The 21,042-nt window shown below is 54.6% G+C and overlaps 1 protein-coding gene across 5 annotated transcripts; it reads left to right on the forward strand.

Moving 5' to 3' along the window:
• Window positions 1-203: 203 nt before the first annotated feature.
• On the forward strand, window positions 204-20,936 carry LOC116937450 (importin-4-like). 5 transcript variants are annotated; one of them, XR_012930470.1, is made up of 7 exons: window positions 926-978; window positions 1,010-1,253; window positions 1,285-1,857; window positions 1,889-4,034; window positions 6,201-6,270; window positions 14,047-14,160; window positions 20,435-20,930. XR_012930470.1 is itself a non-coding variant. In XM_076055156.1 (5 exons), the coding sequence occupies exons 1-4, from the start codon at window positions 213-215 to the stop codon at window positions 20,455-20,457; spliced, it is 303 nt and encodes a 100-aa protein (XP_075911271.1). In that variant the 5' UTR covers window positions 204-212; the 3' UTR covers window positions 20,458-20,483; window positions 20,872-20,936. The 5 variants fall into 5 exon arrangements, 2 of the variants coding, with proteins under 2 accessions (XP_075911271.1, XP_075911270.1); XM_076055156.1 differs by lacking the exons at window positions 926-978; window positions 1,010-1,253; window positions 1,285-1,857; window positions 1,889-4,034 and adding an exon at window positions 204-308 and having other exon boundaries at window positions 20,435-20,483; window positions 20,872-20,936; XM_076055155.1 differs by lacking the exons at window positions 926-978; window positions 1,010-1,253; window positions 1,285-1,857; window positions 1,889-4,034 and adding an exon at window positions 204-308.
• The last annotated feature ends 106 nt before the right edge of the window (window positions 20,937-21,042 follow it).

Here is a 21,042-nt window from a genome sequence, read left to right on the forward strand (position 1 = left end):
GTGGGTGGGTGGTGGACGTGGGTGGCTGGACATGGGTGGGTGGGTGGGTGGGTGGACGTGGGTGGGTGGGTGGACGTGGGTGGCTGGACATGGGGGTGGGTGGACGCAGGTGGACGATCCGACGTGTGTGTCTGTGTGTGCCTATCCCCCCTCTCCCCCCTCTCCCCCCCTCTCCCCCCTCTCCCCCCCCACTCCCCCAGGTGTTCCCGGCCATGCTGCAGGCGCTGCCCCTGGTGGAGGACCTGGAGGAGAACACCGCCGTGTTCACCTGTGTGACACAACTCTACCAGGCCACAGGACTCACACAGGTGACGAGGTGGTGAGGCTAGACTCACACAGGTGACGAGGTGGTGAGGCTAGACTCACACAGGAGAACACCGCCGTGTTCACCTGTGTGACACAACTCTACCAGGCCACAGGGCTCACACAGGTGACGAGGTGGTGAGGCTAGACTCACACAGGTGACGAGGTGGTGAGGCTAGACTCACACAGGAGAACACCGCCGTGTTCACCTGTGCGACACAACTCTACCAGGCCACAGGGCTCACACAGGTGACGAGGTGGTGAGGCTAGACTCACACAGGAGAACACCGCCGTGTTCACCTGTGCGACACAACTCTACCAGGCCACAGGACTCACACAGGTGACGAGGTGGTGAGGCTAGACTCACACAGGTGACGAGGTGGTGAGGCTAGACTCACACAGGAGAACACCGCCGTGTTCACCTGTGTGACACAACTCTACCAGGCCACAGGGCTCACACAGGTGACGAGGTGGTGAGGCTAGACTCACACAGGTGACGAGGTGGTGAGGCTAGACTCACACAGGAGAACACCGCCGTGTTCACCTGTGCGACACAACTCTACCAGGCCACAGGGCTCACACAGGTGACGAGGTGGTGAGGCTAGACTCACACAGGAGAACATCGCCGTGTTCACCTGTGTGACACAACTCTACCAGGCCACAGGGCTCACACAGGTGACGAGGTGGTGAGGCCAGACTCACACAGGTGACGAGGTGGTGAGGCTAGACTCACACAGGAGAACACCGCCGTGTTCACCTGTGTGACACAACTCTACCAGGCCACAGGGCTCACACAGGTGACGAGGTGGTGAGGCTAGACTCACACAGGTGACGAGGTGGTGAGGCTAGACTCACACAGGTGACGAGGTGGTGAGGCTAGACTCACACAGGTGAACACCGCCGTGTTCACCTGTGTGACACAACTCTACCAGGCCACAGGGCTCACACAGGTGACGAGGTGGTGAGGCCAGACTCACACAGGTGACGAGGTGGTGAGGCTAGACTCACACAGGAGAACACCGCCGTGTTCACCTGTGTGACACAACTCTACCAGGCCACAGGGCTCACACAGGTGACGAGGTGGTGAGGCTAGACTCACACAGGTGACGAGGTGGTGAGGCTAGACTCACACAGGTGACGAGGTGGTGAGGCTAGACTCACACAGGTGAACACCGCCGTGTTCACCTGTGTGACACAACTCTACCAGGCCACAGGACTCACACAGGTGACGAGGTGGTGAGGCTAGACTCACACAGGAGAACACCGCCGTGTTCACCTGTGTGACACAACTCTACCAGGCCACAGGGCTCACACAGGTGACAAGGTGGTGAGGCTAGACTCACACAGGTGACGAGGTGGTGAGGCTAGACTCACACAGGTGAGGTGGTGAGGCTAGACTCACACAGGAGAACACCGCCGTGTTCACCTGTGTGACACAACTCTACCAGGCCACCGGCCTCACACAGGTGAGGTGGTGAGGCTAGACTCACACAGGAGAACACCGCCGTGTTCACCTGTGTGACACAACTCTACCAGGCCACAGGGCTCACACAGGTGACGAGGTGGTGAGGCTAGACTCACACAGGTGACGAGGTGGTGAGGCTAGACTCACACAGGAGAACACCGCCGTGTTCACCTGTGTGACACAACTCTACCAGGCCACAGGGCTCACACAGGTGACGAGGTGGTGGGGCTAGACTCACACAGGAGAACACCGCCGTGTTCACCTGTGTGACACAACTCTACCAGGCCACAGGACTCACACAGGTGACGAGGTGGTGAGGCTAGACTCACACAGGAGAACACCGCCGTGTTCACCTGTGTGACACAACTCTACCAGGCCACAGGACTCACACAGGTGACGAGGTGGTGAGGCTAGACTCACACAGGAGAACACCGCCGTGTTCACCTGTGTGACACAACTCTACCAGGCCACAGGGCTCACACAGGTGACGAGGTGGTGAGGCTAGACTCACACAGGAGAACACCGCCGTGTTCACCTGTGTGACACAACTCTACCAGGCCACCGGACTCACACAGGTGACGAGGTGGTGAGGCTAGACTCACACAGGAGAACACCGCCGTGTTCACCTGTGTGACACAACTCTACCAGGCCACAGGGCTCACACAGGTGACGAGGTGGTGAGGCTAGACTCACACAGGAGAACACCGCCGTGTTCACCTGTGTGACACAACTCTACCAGGCCACAGGGCTCACACAGGTGACGAGGTGGTGAGGCTAGACTCACACAGGAGAACACCGCCGTGTTCACCTGTGTGACACAACTCTACCAGGCCACAGGGCTCACACAGGTGACGAGGTGGTGAGGCTAGACTCACACAGGAGAACACCGCCGTGTTCACCTGTGTGACACAACTCTACCAGGCCACAGGACTCACACAGGTGACGAGGTGGTGAGGCTAGACTCACACAGGAGAACACCGCCGTGTTCACCTGTGTGACACAACTCTACCAGGCCACAGGGCTCACACAGGTGACGAGGTGGTGAGGCTAGACTCACACAGGAGAACACCGCCGTGTTCACCTGTGTGACACAACTCTACCAGGCCACAGGGCTCACACAGGTGACGAGGTGGTGAGGCTAGACTCACACAGGAGAACACCGCCGTGTTCACCTGTGTGACACAACTCTACCAGGCCACAGGACTCACACAGGTGACGAGGTGGTGAGGCTAGACTCACACAGGAGAACACCGCCGTGTTCACCTGTGTGACACAACTCTACCAGGCCACAGGGCTCACACAGGTGACGAGGTGGTGAGGCTAGACTCACACAGGAGAACACCGCCGTGTTCACCTGTGTGACACAACTCTACCAGGCCACAGGGCTCACACAGGTGACGAGGTGGTGAGGCTAGACTCACACAGGAGAACACCGCCGTGTTCACCTGTGTGACACAACTCTACCAGGCCACAGGGCTCACACAGGTGACGAGGTGGTGAGGCTAGACTCACACAGGAGAACACCGCCGTGTTCACCTGTGTAACACAACTCTACCAGGCCACAGGACTCACACAGGTGACGAGGTGGTGGGGCTAGACTCACACAGGTGAACACCGCCGTGTTCACCTGTGTGACACAACTCTACCAGGCCACCGGACTCACACAGGTGAGGTGGTGAGGCTGGCTGGTCTCACACAGGTGAGGAGGTGGGGCCGGCTTTACACAGGTGAGGTGGTGGGGCTAGACTCACACAGGTGACGAGGTGGTGAGGCTAGACTCACACAGGAGAACACCGCCGTGTTCACCTGTGTGACACAACTCTACCAGGCCACAGGACTCACACAGGTGACGAGGTGGTGAGGCTAGACTCACACAGGTGACGAGGTGGGGCTAGACTCACACAGGAGAACACCGCCGTGTTCACCTGTGTGACACAACTCTACCAGGCCACAGGGCTCACACAGGTGACGAGGTGGTGAGGCTAGACTCACACAGGTGAGGTGGTGAGGCTAGACTCACACAGGAGAACACCGCCGTGTTCACCTGTGTGACACAACTCTACCAGGCCACAGGGCTCACACAGGTGACGAGGTGGTGAGGCTAGACTCACACGGTAGAACACCGCCGTGTTCACCTGTGTGACACAACTCTACCAGGCCACAGGGCTCACACAGGTGACGAGGTGGTGAGGCTAGACTCACACAGGAGAACACCGCCGTGTTCACCTGTGTGACACAACTCTACCAGGCCACAGGGCTCACACAGGTGAGGTGGTGAGGCTAGACTCACACAGGTGACGAGGTGGTGAGGCTAGACTCACACAGGTGAACACCGCCGTGTTCACCTGTGTGACACAACTCTACCAGGCCACAGGACTCACACAGGTGAGGAGGTGAGGCTGGCAGGGCTCACACAGGTGACGAGGTGGGGCTAGACTCACACAGGTGACGAGGTGGGGCTAGACTCACACAGGTGACGAGGTGGGGCTAGACTCACACAGGTGAGGAGGTGGGGCTAGACTCACACAGGTGAGGTGGTGGGGCTGGACTCATACAGGTGAGGAGGTGGGGCTGGCTAGACTCACACAGGTGAGGTGATGGGGCTGTACTCACACAGATGAGGAGGTGGGGCTAGACAAACACAGGTGAGGAGGTGGGGCCGGCCTCGCACAGGTGAGGAGGTGGGGCTGGTCGCACACAGGTGAGGAGGTGGGGCTGGCTTCACACAGGTGAGGAGGTGGGGCCGGACTTACACGAAGGGGGGAAGGGAGGAGGAGGCTCGTGAAGGACGCTGCTGCTGGGCAGGCTAGGTGCACCATGAGGCTACTGGGCCAGTGCCAGGCTAGGTGCACCTTGAGACTGCTGGGCAGTGCCAGGCTAGGTGCACCTTGAGGCTACTGGGCCAGTGCCAGGCTAGATGCACCTTGAGGCTACTGGGCAGTGCCAGGCTAGGTGCACCTTGAGGCTACTGGGGGCGGTGCCAGGCTAGGTGCACCGTGAGGCTACTGGGCCAGTGCCAGGCTAGATGCACCTTGAGGCTACTGGGCCAGTGCCAGGCTAGGTGCACCGTGAGGCTACTGGGCCAGTGCCAGTATAGGTGCACCTTGAGGCTACTGGGGCAGCTGGAGGCAGTCGCCCTCCAGCAACAACAGCGGAGGGTGACAGGAGCGACGCTCACAACAACGAGCGGAGCGCTGGGGCGGATAAAACGAGTTGGCACAGTGGGGGGCACAGGCGGTGCACCTAGCCTGGCACAGCAGGGGGCACAGGCGGTGGTGCATCGGCCACTCATCTCAGTCGGTCAACCCACGGAACCTGCTGGGTCTGTCCCGTGACCTCCTCCTCCTGCACCTAGCCTGGCACAGCAGTCAACCCATGGCACCTGCTGGGTCTGTCCCACGGCTTCCTCCTGCACCTAGCCTGGCACAGCAGTCAACCCATGGCACCTGCTGGGTCTGTCACGTGACCTCCTCCTGCACCTAGCCTGGCACAGCAGTCAACCCATGGCACCTGCTTTGGCTGTCACCGACTGTAGTTTTGGCTGTCACCGACTGTAGTTTTGGCTGTGACCGACTAGTTTTGGCTGTGACCGACTGTAGTTTTGGCTGTGACCGACTGTAGCTTTGGCTGTTACCGTCTGTAGTTTTTGGCTGTGACCGACTGCCGTTTTGGCTGTTACCGGCTGTAGTTTCGGCTGTGACCGACTGTAGTTTCGGTTGTCACCGACCGTAGTTTTGGCTGTGACCGACTGTAGTTTCGGCTGTCACCGGCTGTAGTTTCGGCTGTGACCGACTGCCGTTTTGGCTGTGACCGACTGTAGTTTCGGCTGAGACCGACTGTAGTTTTGGCTGTCACCGACTGTAGTTTTGGCTGTGACCGACTGTAGTTTTGGCTGTCACCGACTGTAGTTTTGGCTGTTACAGACTGTAGTTTTGGCTGTGACCGGCTGTGGTTCCGGCTGTGACCGACTGTAGTTTTGGCTGTCACCGACTGTCGTTTTGGCTGTCACCGACTGTCGTTTTGGCTGTTACAGACTGTAGTTTTGGCTGTGACCGGCTGTAGTTCCGGCTGTGACCGACTGTAGTTTTGGCTGTGACCGACTGTAGTTTTGGCTGTTACCGACTGTAGTTTTGGCTGTCACCGACTGTAGTTTTGGCTGTGACCGACTGTGGTTTTGGCTGTCACCGACTGTCGTTTTGGCTGCGGCCGACTGTAGTTTTGGCTGTCACCGACTGTAGTTTTGGCTGTGACCGACTGTGGTTTTGGCTGTCACCGACTGTCGTTTTGGCTGCGGCCGACTGTAGTTTTGGCTGTTACCGGCTGTAGTTTTGGCTGTTACCGACTGCAGTTCTGGCTGTCACCGACTGTAGTTTTGGCTGTCACCGACTGTAGTTTTGGCTGTCACCGACTGTAGTTTTGGCTGTCGCTGCAGGTTTTACAGAACCTGGGTCCTGTGCTCAGAGCGGTTGGACACGTCCTGGGCACGACGCAAATCACCGAGGGTGAGCTACGAACACAGTCACACACACAGTCACACACACAGTCACACACACAGTCACACACACAGTCACACACACAGTCACACACACAGTCACACACACAGTCACACACACACAGTCACACACACACAGTCACACACACAGTCACACACACACAGTCACACACACAGTCACACACACACAGTCACACACACAGTCACACACACAGTCACACACAGTCACACACACACAGTCACACACACACAGTCACACACACAGTCACACACACACAGTCACACACACACAGTCACACACACACAGTCACACACACACAGTCACACAGTCACACACACACAGTCACACACACACAGTCACACACACACAGTCACACACACAGTCACACACACAGTCACACACACAGTCACACACACACAGTCACACACACACAGTCACACACACACAGTCACACACACAGTCACACACACACAGTCACACACACAGTCACACACACACAGTCACACACACACAGTCACACACAGACAGTCACACACACAGTCACACACACACAGTCACACACACACAGTCACACACACACAGTCACACACACAGTCACACACACAGTCACACACACAGTCACACACACAGTCACACACACAGTCACACACACAGTCACACACACAGTCACACACACAGTCACACACACAGTCACACACACAGTCACACACACACAGTCACACACACAGTCACACACACAGTCACACACACACAGTCACACACACACAGTCACACACACACAGTCACACACACAGTCACACACACACAGTCACACACACACAGTCACACACACACAGTCACACACAGTCACACACAGTCACACACACAGTCACACACACACAGTCACACACACACAGTCACACACACAGTCACACACACACAGTCACACACACACAGTCACACACACACAGTCACACACACACAGTCACACACACAGTCACACACACAGTCACACAGTCACACACAGTCACACAGTCACACACACACAGTCACACACACACAGTCACACACACAGTCACACACACACAGTCACACACACACAGTCACACACACACAGTCACACACACAGTCACACACACAGTCACACACACACAGTCACACACACAGTCACACACACAGTCACACACACACAGTCACACACACACAGTCACACACACACAGTCACACACACAGTCACACACACACAGTCACACACACACAGTCACACACACACAGTCACACACACACAGTCACACACACACAGTCACACACACAGTCACACACACAGTCACACACACACAGTCACACACACACAGTCACACACACACAGTCACACACACAGTCACACACACACAGTCACACACACACAGTCACACACACACAGTCACACACACAGTCACACACACACAGTCACACACACACAGTCACACACACACAGTCACACACACACAGTCACACACACACAGTCACACACACACAGTCACACACACAGTCACACACACACAGTCACACACACACAGTCACACAGACAGTCACACACACAGTCACACACACACAGTCACACACACAGTCACACACACACAGTCACACACACACAGTCACACACACACAGTCACACACACAGTCACACACACACAGTCACACACACACAGTCACACACACACAGTCACACAGACAGTCACACACACACAGTCACACACACACAGTCACACAGACAGTCACACACACACAGTCACACACACACAGTCACACAGACAGTCACACACACACAGTCACACACACAGTCACACAGACAGTCACACACACACAGTCACACACACACAGTCACACAGACAGTCACACACACACAGTCACACACACAGTCACACACACAGTCACACACACACAGTCACACACACAGTCACACACACACAGTCACACACACACAGTCACACAGACAGTCACACACACACAGTCACACACACACAGTCACACACACACAGTCACACACACAGTCACACACACACAGTCACACACACACAGTCACACACACAGTCACACACACACAGTCACACAGACAGTCACACAGACAGTCACACAGACAGTCACACACACACAGTCACACACACACAGTCACACAGACAGTCACACACACACAGTCACACACACACAGTCACACACACAGTCACACACACACAGTCACACACACAGTCACACACACAGTCACACACACACAGTCACACAGACAGTCACACACACACAGTCACACACACACAGTCACACACACAGTCACACACACAGTCACACACACAGTCACACACACAGTCACACACACAGTCACACACACAGTCACACACACACAGTCACACACACAGTCACACTCACACACACACAGTCACACACACACAGTCACACACAGTCACACACACACAGTCACACACACACAGTCACACACACAGTCACACACAGTCACACACACACAGTCACACACAGTCACACACACACAGTCACACACAGTCACACACACACAGTCACACACAGACAGTCACACACACAGTCACACACAGACAGTCACACACAGACAGTCACACACAGTCACACACACACAGTCACACACAGACAGTCACACACAGTCACACACACACAGTCACACACAGACAGTCACACACAGTCACACACACACAGTCACACACAGACAGTCACACACACAGTCACACACACACAGTCACACACACAGTCACACACACAGTCACACACACACAGTCACACACACAGTCACACACACAGTCACACACACACAGTCACACACAGTCACACACACACAGTCACACACAGTCACACACACACACAGTCACACACACAGTCACACACACACAGTCACACACACAGTCACACACACAGTCACACACACACAGTCACACACACAGTCACACACACACAGTCACACACACAGTCACACACACAGTCACACACACACAGTCACACACACAGTCACACACACAGTCACACACACACAGTCACACACACACAGTCACACACACAGTCACACACACACAGTCACACACACACAGTCACACACACACAGTCACACACACACAGTCACACACACAGTCACACACACAGTCACACACACAGTCACACACACAGTCACACACACAGTCACACACACAGTCACACACACAGTCACACACACAGTCACACACACAGTCACACACACAGTCACGCACACAGTCACACAGACAGTCAGTCACGCACACAGTCACACAGACAGTCAGTCACACACACAGTCACACACACAGTCACACACACAGTCACACACACAGTCACACACACAGTCACACACACAGTCACGCACACAGTCACACACACAGTCACACACACACACAGTCACGCACACAGTCACACAGACAGTCAGTCACACACAGTCACACACACAGTCACACACACAGTCACACACACAGTCACGCACACAGTCACGCACACAGTCACGCACACACACAGTCACGCACACAGTCACGCACACAGTCACACACACAGTCACACACACACAGTCACACACACAGTCACACACACACAGTCACACAGACAGACACACACACACAGTCACACACACAGTCACACACAGTCACACACACACAGTCACACACACAGTCACACACACACACAGTCACACACACAGTCACACAGACAGACACACACAGTCACACACACAGTCACACACAGTCACACACACAGTCACACACAGACAGTCACACACACAGTCACACACACACAGTCACACACGCAGTCACACACACAGTCACACAGACAGTCACACACACAGTCACACACACAGTCACACACACAGTCACACACAGACAGTCACACACACAGTCACACACACACAGTCACACACACAGTCACACACACACAGTCACACACACACAGTCACACACACAGTCACACACACAGTCACACACACACAGTCACACACACACAGTCACACACACACAGTCACACACACACAGTCACACACACAGTCACACACACAGTCACACACACACAGTCACACACACACAGTCACACACACAGTCACACACACAGTCACACACACAGTCACACACACACAGTCACACACACAGACAGTCACACACAGTCACACACACATTCACACACACAGTCACACACACAGACAGTCACACACAGTCACACACATTCACACACACACAGTCACACACAGTCACACACACAGTCACACACACAGTCACACACACAGTCACACACACAGTCACACACACAGTCACACACGCACACAGTCACACACACAGTCACACACAGTCACACACACAGTCACACACAGTCACACACACACAGTCACACACACACAGTCACACACACAGTCACACACACAGTCACACACACAGTCACACACACAGTCACACACAGTCACACACACAGTCACACACACAGTCACACACACAGTCACACACACAGTCACACACACACAGTCACACACACACAGTCTCACACACACAGTCACACACAGTCACACACACAGTCACACACACACAGTCACACACACAGTCACACACACACAGTCACACACACAGTCACACACACACAGTCACACACACAGTCACACACACACAGTCACACACACAGTCACACACACAGTCACACACACAGTCACACACACAGTCACACACACACAGTCACACACACAGTCACACACACAGTCACACACACAGACAGTCACACACACAGTCACACACACAGTCACACACACAGTCACACACACAGTCTCACACACAGTCACACACACAGTCACACACACAGTCACACACACAGTCACGCACACAGTCACGCACACAGTCACGCACACAGTCACGCACACGGTCACGCACACGGTCACGCACACAGTCACGCACACAGTCACACACACAGTCACACACACAGTCACACACAGTCACACACAGTCACACACACAGTCACACACACAGTCACACACACAGTCACACACACAGTCACACACAGTCACACACAGTCACGCACACAGTCACGCACACAGTCACGCACACAGTCACACACACAGTCACACACAGACAGTCACACACACAGTCACACACAGACAGTCACACACACAGTCAGTCACACAGTCAGTCACACAGTCAGTCACACAGTCAGTCACACAGTCACACACACAGTCACACACACAGTCACACACACACAGTCACACACACACAGTCACACACACAGTCACACACACAGTCACACACAGACAGTCACACACAGACAGTCACACACACACAGTCACACACACAGTCACACACACAGTCACACACACAGTCACACACACAGACACACACACAGTCACACACACAGCCACACAGACAGTCACACAGACAGTCACACACACAGTCACACACACAGTCACACACACAGTCACACACACAGTCACACACACAGTCACACACACAGTCACACAGTCAGTCACACACACAGTCACACACACAGTCACACACACAGTCACACACACAGTCACACAGTCACACACAGTCACGCACACAGTCACGCACACAGTCACGCACACAGTCACACACACAGTCACACACACAGTCACACACATTCACATGCACACAGTCACACACACAGTCACACACATTCACACGCACACAGTCACACGCACACAGTCACACGCACACAGTCACACACGCAGACAGTCACACACACAGACAGTCACACACACAGACAGTCACACACACAGTCACACACACACAGTCACACACACAGACAGTCACACACACAGACAGTCACACACACAGACAGTCACACACACAGTCACACACACAGACAGTCACACACACAGTCACACACGCAGACAGTCACACACACAGTCACACACGCAGACAGTCACACACACAGACAGTTACACACACAGACAGTCACACACACAGTCACACACAGTCACACAGACAGTCACACACATTTACACGCACACAGTCACACACACAGACAGTCACACACATAGTCACACGCACACAGTCACACACACAGACAGTCACACACACAGTCACACACACACACAGTCACACACACAGTCACACACACAGTCACACACACAGTCACACACACAGTCACACACAGTCACACGCACAGTCACACGCACAGTCACGCACACAGTCACGCACACAGTCACGCACACAGTCACGCACACAGTCACGCACACAGTCACGCACACAGTCACGCACACAGTCACGCACACAGTAACGCACACAGTCACGCACACAGTCACGCACACAGTCACGCACACAGTCACACACACAGTCACACACACATTCACACACATTCACATGCACACAGTCACACACATTCACACGCACACAGTCACACACACACAGTCACACGCACACAGTCACACGCACACAGTCACACGCACACACACAGACACAGTCACACAGACTGTGGGGAGCGATAGTGTAGCGGTTAGCGCTACGCTGCGCTATGAACCTGGCGACCCGGGTTCGATTCCCGCTCACGGCCAACACCAGTGACGATTATCTGAACCGGTCCCGGGCCTCCCCTAGGTCGACTCAGCCTCAAATGAGTACCTGGTGCGGTGTGTAAACATTGCGACTAGGGAGACAAAGGCGGTCGGGCGTGGTGCTGGCCACCCACCCCCTCGTGTACCGTTCCAGCCTTCAAAGGTGCTCGCTAACAGCACTTGCCCCTACAGTCTGTTAAGGCTATATGGGGGATCTTTGTGTATGTTTGTGCGTGCGTGCGTGTGTATGTATGTGTGTGCGTGTATCAGTGTGTGTGTGCGTGTGTGTGTGACTATGACTGTGTGTGACTGTGTGTGTGTGTGTGACTGTGTGTGTGTGTGTGACTGTGTGTGTGTGTGTGACTGTGTGTGTGTGACTGTGTGTGTGTGTGTGACTGTGTGTGTGTGTGTGACTGTGTGTGTGTGACTCTGTGTGTGTGACTATGTGTGTGTGACTGCGCGTGACTGTGACTGTGTGTGACTGTGTGTGACTGTGTGTGTGACTGTGTGTGTGACTGTGTGACTGTCTGTGTGACTGTGTGTGTGACTGTGTGTGTGACTGTGTGATGAGCCACTTGCCTCGACGGTCTGCGGAGAGTCGCTGCGAGTTCGCGGTGGGGACCTTTGTCTTTATTAGTCTTTATTTGTTGTTGGTTGTTGTTGTTGGTTGTTGTTGGTTGTTGTTGTTGGTTGTTGTTGTTGTTTGTTGTTGCTTGTTGTTGTTGGTGGTTGTTGTTGGTTGTTGTTGTTGGTGTTTTTGGTTGTTGTTTGTTGTGGTTGTTTTGTTGTTGTTGTTGGTGTTGTTGGTGTTGTTGTTGGTGGTTGTTGGTGTTGTTGTTTGTTGTTGTTGTGGTTGTTGGTTGTTGTTGTTGGTTGTTGTTGGTTGTGGTTGTTGTTGTTTGTGGTTGTTGTTGGTTGTTGTCGTTGTTGTTGTGGTTGTTGTTGTGGTTGTTTTTGGTTGTTGTTGTTGTTGTGGTTGTTGATGTTGTTGGTGTTGTTGTCGTTGTTGTTGTTGTGGTTGTTGTTGTTGATGTTGTTGTCGTTGTTGTTTAGTGTTGTTGGTTGTTGTCGTTGTTGTTGTGGTTGTTGTTGTGGTTGTTTTTGGTTGTTGTTGTTGTGGTTGTTGATGTTGTTGGTGTTGTTGTCGTTGTTGTTGTTGTGGTTGTTGTTGTTGATGTTGTTGTCGTTGTTGTTTAGTGTTGTTGGTTGTTGTTGTTTGTTGTTGTTGTTTAGTTGTTGTTGTTGTTTGTGTCCCCCTCTCGTCACAGCTGTGGAGTCGTCGCTGCGTGTGATGGTGCTCGACCTGGCGCAGCGCCACCCTGCGGAGTTCCACGCTGCGCTGAGCACGCTGCCAGCACACAGCGCCTGCAGGCTGCACGCAGGCACAGACTCGCACACACACAGACACACACACACAGACACACACACTCACTCACACACTCACACAGTCACACACACACACAGTGACACAGTCACACACACTCACAGTCACACACACACAGTCACGCAGTCACACACAGTCACACACAGTCACACACACTCACAGTCACACACACACAGTGACACACACACACACACAGTCACATACACACAGTCACACACACACAGTCACACACACATAGTCACACACACACAGTCACACACACATAGTCACACACACACAGTCTCACACACACACAGTCACACAACAACAACAACCGCCATTCGCCACTAAGTGGCGGTGACGTCACCACGACGCTTGTGCCAGGCTATGTGCACCTTGAGGCCACGTGAAGTGTCGAACGCCCGCTGGCAGGAGGTCACGGGGCAGACCCAGGTGCCACGGGTCGACTGACTGAGATGACTGGCTGATCCACCACCTGTGCCCCCTACTGTGCCAACCTGCTGTGCTTTAGCCACCCGGCGCTCCGCTCGTTGTTCTGAGCGTCGCTCCTCCGCCCTCCGTTGTTGTTGGAGGGCGACTGCCTCCAACTGCCCAGTAGCATCCTTCACGAGCCTCCTCCACAGAGGCCGATCTTGACACCGCTGGTACCAGTCATCGGCAAGTCCACTCAGCTCCACGTCCTCCCGTACCACATCACTCCATCTCTTCTCTAGCCCGTGCCGCGCCCGTTTAGCCCCCTCAATCCGGCCAAACAAAAGCTGTTTCGGCATGCGGTGGCTGGGCATGCGGGCTACATGACCCAGCCATCGCAGCCTTGCCTGCCGGAGGAGCTCACCGATGGGACCCTGCCCAGATCTTTCAAGGATTTGTGAGCTCCTCACACAATCCAGCCTGGTTAAACCCAGGATGGATCGTAGGCAGGCCAGCCTAAATGTTTCTAACCGGCGAAGATGTTCCATTAGGGGGGTCCACGTTTCGCAAGCGTAGAGAAGGGAGGGAATGACCGTGGCCGAGAAGACCTGAAGCTTAGTGCGGAGCGACAGACCAGGTAGCTTCCACACAGCGTTACGCAACCGATGAAAAGATATTGCCGCTCGAATGATTCGGAGTGAGACCTCTGCTGTTAAACTGGAGCCAGTCATAAGCACACTGCCCAGGTATGGGAAACTCTCCACTCTCTCCACAACTGCCCCATCACCGATTGGGAGTTGTGGGGGTGGAGTGTCGGATGGTACAAAATACCCAGGCAGGTGCTTAGTTTTGGTGGGGCTGATGGTAAGGCCCCACCTCTTAGTGGCACGCTCCAGTCTCAGCAGCAGCGTCTCCAACTCCTCCTCTGACTGAGCAGCTATTACCAAATCATCAGCATACATAACGTGGTTGAGCAATAGGGAGCCATCCCTTGACCGCACCCGGGCATCGATTAGCCTCCCATTATATCTGTACCATATGGAGATTCCCCCGGTACAGCTATTGAAGGCTTCACGAACTACGTGGTCAAAATAGATGTTAAATAATGTGGGAGCCAGAGGACATCCCTGTCGCACCCCAAGGTGTACAGGGAATGGCTCTGACTCCCGGCCACGTAGTTTTACCCGGGCCCGCTCACCATCATGAAGGTCCTTAATGATCGTGAGCAGAGGGTCAGGTACTCCAAAAGCACGAAGAACGACCCAGAGCCCAGGCCTACTGATGGTATCATAGGCCTTGACCAGGTCAATAAAGCAGAGATGTAGGTCTTGTTGGAATTCCCTACACCTCTGCTGTAGCAGACGGACAGAAAATATGGCATCTGTGCAGGACCGCCCTTTCCTGAAACCGCATTGGGGCTCCGCAAGCCTCTCCTCAGCGTGCCTGGCAAGGCGATGCTGAATAATCCTTGCCAGGACCTTTCCCGGCACACTGAGGAGTGAGATGCCCCTGTAGTTGTTACAGTCTGTGCGGTCCCCCTTCTTAAAAAGGGGGACCACCAGGGCATCCTTCCAATCCTGCGGAACCCGTCCAGTGGTCCAGACTGTTGTTATGATGTCATATAGGGCAGTCTGTGCACAAACGCCACCCTCCCTCAGCATTTCGCTTGAGAGATCATCTCTGCCCGCTGCCTTTCCTGGTCTCAGACTCCGGATCGCCTTCAATACTTCCTCAGCAGATGGCACCTCAGCCAGCCACTCACAGGGGGTGACTTCTTCCAATATTTGAGGCACCGCAGCCTCAGCAGGGTCATCCTCACTTTGTGCCACGATGTTTTCCTGGCTGAGGGATTTTCCCTCCCCCAGGACCTCACAGAAATGCTCAGCAAATCTGCGAACCTGTTCCTGGGGGTCGGAGATTGGATCACCGTTTTTTCCCCTAATGATGGTAATAGGTGTGGCGCTGCAGGTTACTTTTTTGATGGAGTTAAATAGAGATTTGTGATCACGGGCCACTGAGGCAGACTCCATCTCCTCAGCAACCCGCGACCACCACCCATCCTTGCAGCGCCTCACGGCTCTCCGAACCTCCGAGCGAAGGCTGCGGTAAGCCTCCTCATTCTCTGACGTGGGATTCTGTAGCCGATGACAGTGGGCCTGTCGCTTTTTCTCAACCATCCTGAACACCTCCTCTGTCAGCCAGGGTCTCTGGGGAGGTCTGGACCGCGTACCCAAAGCAGCCATTGCAGCTGCATGAGTCACAGTCCTAAACCTCGCCCATTTACCCTCGACATCAGGAGGAGTCGGGGACGATGCCAATCCCAGCCGCAAGCGATGATGAAATTCTCGCTTGCAACTTTCATCAGATAACTGAGACCAGGCCACTTTATGTTGGAATGGGGTCCTGGGTGTACACCCACCACCGGAGTGGAAGAATGGCAGGCGCATCTTACAGATGACTAGTCGATGGTCAGAGGGCAGATCAGCTCCACGGTAGGTCCTGGTGTCAAGAACATGGGCTCGCATTCGCTGGTCCGTCACTATGTAGTCCAGCAGATGTTCTTACTTGGACCCGGCATGCATCCATGATGTTGTGTGGATGCGCCGATGCCGGAACAGTGTGTTGGTAATTACAAGCCCATGGGCTGCACAAAAATCTAGCAGCCTCCTACCGTTGTTATTGAGCTGATCTGGCCCATGCCCTCCAATCACTCCAGACCAGGTGCCAGTATCATGACCAACTCGGGCATTGAAGTCACCCAACATGATGACTCTATCCCGAGGGGCCACTTTAGCCAGCACCTGTGACAGGAGGTCATAGAAGGCATCTGACTCATCGGCTTTGCCTGCATCCCTCCACGGATGTTCATCTTCGGTGGGGGCATAAGTAACCACGACCACCATTCCTCGCCTCCGGTTGATGGGAAGGCGAGCCCAAAGTAGCCTGGGGCTTAGAGCGTCCCACACCTCACCGCCACGCTCCCACGCCCCCTTCATTCTTTTGTTCAAAAGAAGACCCACACCCTGTTGTTTGGCAGTCTGCTGCCCCGAGTTGAGGACTGTCCACCCCTCATGGTGGCAGGAGCCAGAGCCGGTCCACCGGACCTCCTGAATGCCGCATAGATCCAAGCGGTACCGGTCCAGCTCCCGACAGAGGAGTGGCAGCCTCTCCTCTGCAGTGAGCGTTCGAACATTCCACGTGGCCACCCGTAGTGGCTTTTCGTCACACACACACACAGTCACACACACACACAGTCACACACACACAGACACACACAGACACACACAGTCACACACAGTCACACACACACACAGTCACACACACTCACAGTCACACACACACAGTCACACACACACACAGTCACACACACAGTCACACACACACAGACACACACAGTCACACACAGTCACACACACACAGTCACACACACACAGTCACACACACACAGTCACACACACACAGTCACACACACACAGTCACACACACACAGTCACACACACTCACACAGTTACACACACACACAGTCACACAACAACAACAACAACCGCCATTCGCCACTAAGTGGCGGTGACATCACCACGACGCTTGTGCCAGGCTATGTGCACCCTGAGGCCACGTGAAGTGTCGAACGCCCGCTGGCAGGAGGTCACGGGGCAGACCCAGGTGCCACGGGTCGACTGACTGAGATGACTGGCTGATGCACCACCTGTGCCCCCTACTGTGCCAACCTGCTGTGCTTTAGCCACTCGGCGCTCCGCTCGTTGTTCTGAGCGTCGCTCCTCCGTCCTCCGTTGTTGTTGGAGGGCGACTGCCTCCAACTGCCCAGTAGCATCCTTCACGAGCCTCCTCCACAGAGGCCGATCTTGACACCGCTGGTACCAGTCATCGGCAAGTCCACTCAGCTCCACGTCCTCCTGTACCACATCACTCCGTCTCTTCTCTAGCCCGTTCCGCGCCCGCTTAGCCCCCTCAATCCGGCCAAACAAAAGCTGTTTCGGCATGCGGTGGCTGGGCATGCGGGCTACATGACCCAGCCATCGCAACCTTTCCTGCCGGAGAAGCTCACCGATGGGACCCTGCCCAGATCTTTCAAGGATTTGTGAGCTCCTCACACAATCCAGTCTGGTTAAACCCAGGATGGATCGTAGGCAGGCCAGCCTAAATGTTTCTAACCGGCGAAGATGTTCCATTAGGGGGGTCCACGTTTCGCAAGCGTAGAGAAGGGAGGGAATGACCGTGGCCGAGAAGACCTGAAGCTTAGTGCGGAGCGACAGACCAGGTAGCTTCCACACAGCGTTACGCAACCGATGAAAAGATATTGCCGCTCGACTGATTCGGAGTGAGACCTCTGCTGTTAAACTGGAGTCGGTCATGAGCACACTGCCCAGGTATGGGAAACTCTCCACTCTCTCCACAACTGCCCCATCACCGATTGGGAGTTGTGGGGGTGGAGTGTCCGATGGTACAAAATACCCAGGCAGGTGCTTAGTTTTTGTGGGGCTGATGGTAAGGCCCCATCTCTTATTGGCATGCTCCAGTCTCAGCAGCAGCGTCTCCAACTCCTCCTCTGAATGAGCAAAAATTACCAAATCATCGGCATACGTAACATTGTTGACCAATAGGGAAGCATCCCTTGACCGCATCCAGGCATCGATCAGCCTCCCATTATATCTGTACCAGATGGAAATTCCCCCGATACAGCTATTGAAGGCTTCATGAACTACGTGGTCAAAATAGATGTTAAATAATGTGGGAGCCAGAGGACATCCCTGTCGCACCCCAAGGTGTACAGGGAATGGCTCTGACTCCTGGCCACGTAGTTTTACCCGGGCCAGCTCACCATCATGAAGGTCCTTAATGATCGTGAGCAGAGGGTCAGGGACCCCGAAAGTACGAAGAACAACACAGTCACACAAAGATCCCCCATATAGCCTTAGCAGACTGTAGGGGCAAGTGCTGTTAGCGAGCACCTATGAAGGCCGGAACGGTACACGAGGGGGTGGGTGGCCAGCACCACACCCGACCGCCTTTGTCTCCCCAGTGGCGATGTTTACACACCGCACCAAGTACTCATTTGAGGCTGAGTCGACCTAAAGGAGGCCCGGGACCGGTTCAGATAATCGTCACTGGTGTTGGCCGTGAGCGGGAATCGAACCCGGGTCGCCAGGTTCATAGCGCAGCGTAGCGCTAACCGCTACACTATCGCTCCCCTGGACACAGTCACACACACTCAGTGTGTGTTGTGTATGACACTGACACACATTCACTCACACATACACATACATACACAACACACAGCGTGTGTGTGTGCGCGTCTGTGTGTGTGTGTGCCTGTGTGTGCCTGTGTGTACGTGCGTGTGTGTGTGGAGCGGTAGTGTAGCGGTTAGCGCTACGCTGCGCCATGAACCTGGCGACCCGGGTTCGATTCCCGCTCACGGCCAACACCACAATTGACGATTATCTGAACCGGTCCCGGGCCTCCCCTAGGTCGACTCAGCCTCAAATGAGTACCTGGTGCGGTGTGTAAACATCGCCACTGGGGATACAAAGGCGGTCGGGCGTGGTGCTGGCCCCCCACCCCCTCGTGTACCGTTCTGGCCTTCATAGGTGCTCGCTAACAGCACTTGCCCCTACAGTCTGTTACAGGCTATATGAGGGATCTTTGTTTTGTGTGTGTGTGTAACTGTGTGTGTAACTGTGTGTGTGCCTGTGTGTGACTGTGTGTGTGTCTGTGTGTGTGTGTGCCTGTGTGTGTGTGTGTGTCTGTGTGTGTGCCTGTGTGTGTGTGTGTGTCTGTGTGTGTGTCTGTGTGTGTGTGTGTCTGTGTGTGTGACTGACACAGTGCTGTGAATGTCTTGCAGATGCTGCTGCAGCCTTGTCCTGAGAGAGCCGGATACAGCCTGCACACTCGCTCACCACTCCTCACCAACACGAGCTCACCACTCCTCACCGACACACGCTCGCCACTCCTCACCAACACACGCTCACCACTCCTCACCGACACACGCTCGCCACTCCTCACCAACACGCGCTCACCACTCCTCGCTCACCACTCCTCACCAACACACGCTCACCACTCCTCACCGACACGCGCTCACCACTCCTCACCGACACGTGCTCACCACTCCTCACCAACACACGCTCACCACTCCTCACCGACACACGCTCACCACTCCTCACCGACACGAGCTCACCACTCCTCACCAACACGCGCTCACCACTCCTCGCTCACCACTCCTCACCAACACACGCTCACCACTCCTCACCGACACGCGCTCACCACTCCTCACCGACACGTGCTCACCACTCCTCACCAACACACGCTCACCACTCCTCGCTCACCACTCCTCACCGACACGCGCTACACTCCCATAGGGCTCAGTGTTAATCAGTGAGACTCCCACAGGGTTCAGTGTTAATCAGTGAGACTCTCTATGGGTTCATGTGTTAATAAGTGAGACTCCAATAG

The sequence above is a fragment of the Petromyzon marinus genome, chromosome 69 (assembly GCF_048934315.1).
Source record: "Petromyzon marinus isolate PM22_M1 ecotype Great Lakes invasive population chromosome 69, UKy_Petmar_22M1.pri1.0, whole genome shotgun sequence".
Classification (NCBI taxonomy): domain Eukaryota; kingdom Metazoa; phylum Chordata; class Hyperoartia; order Petromyzontiformes; family Petromyzontidae; genus Petromyzon; species Petromyzon marinus.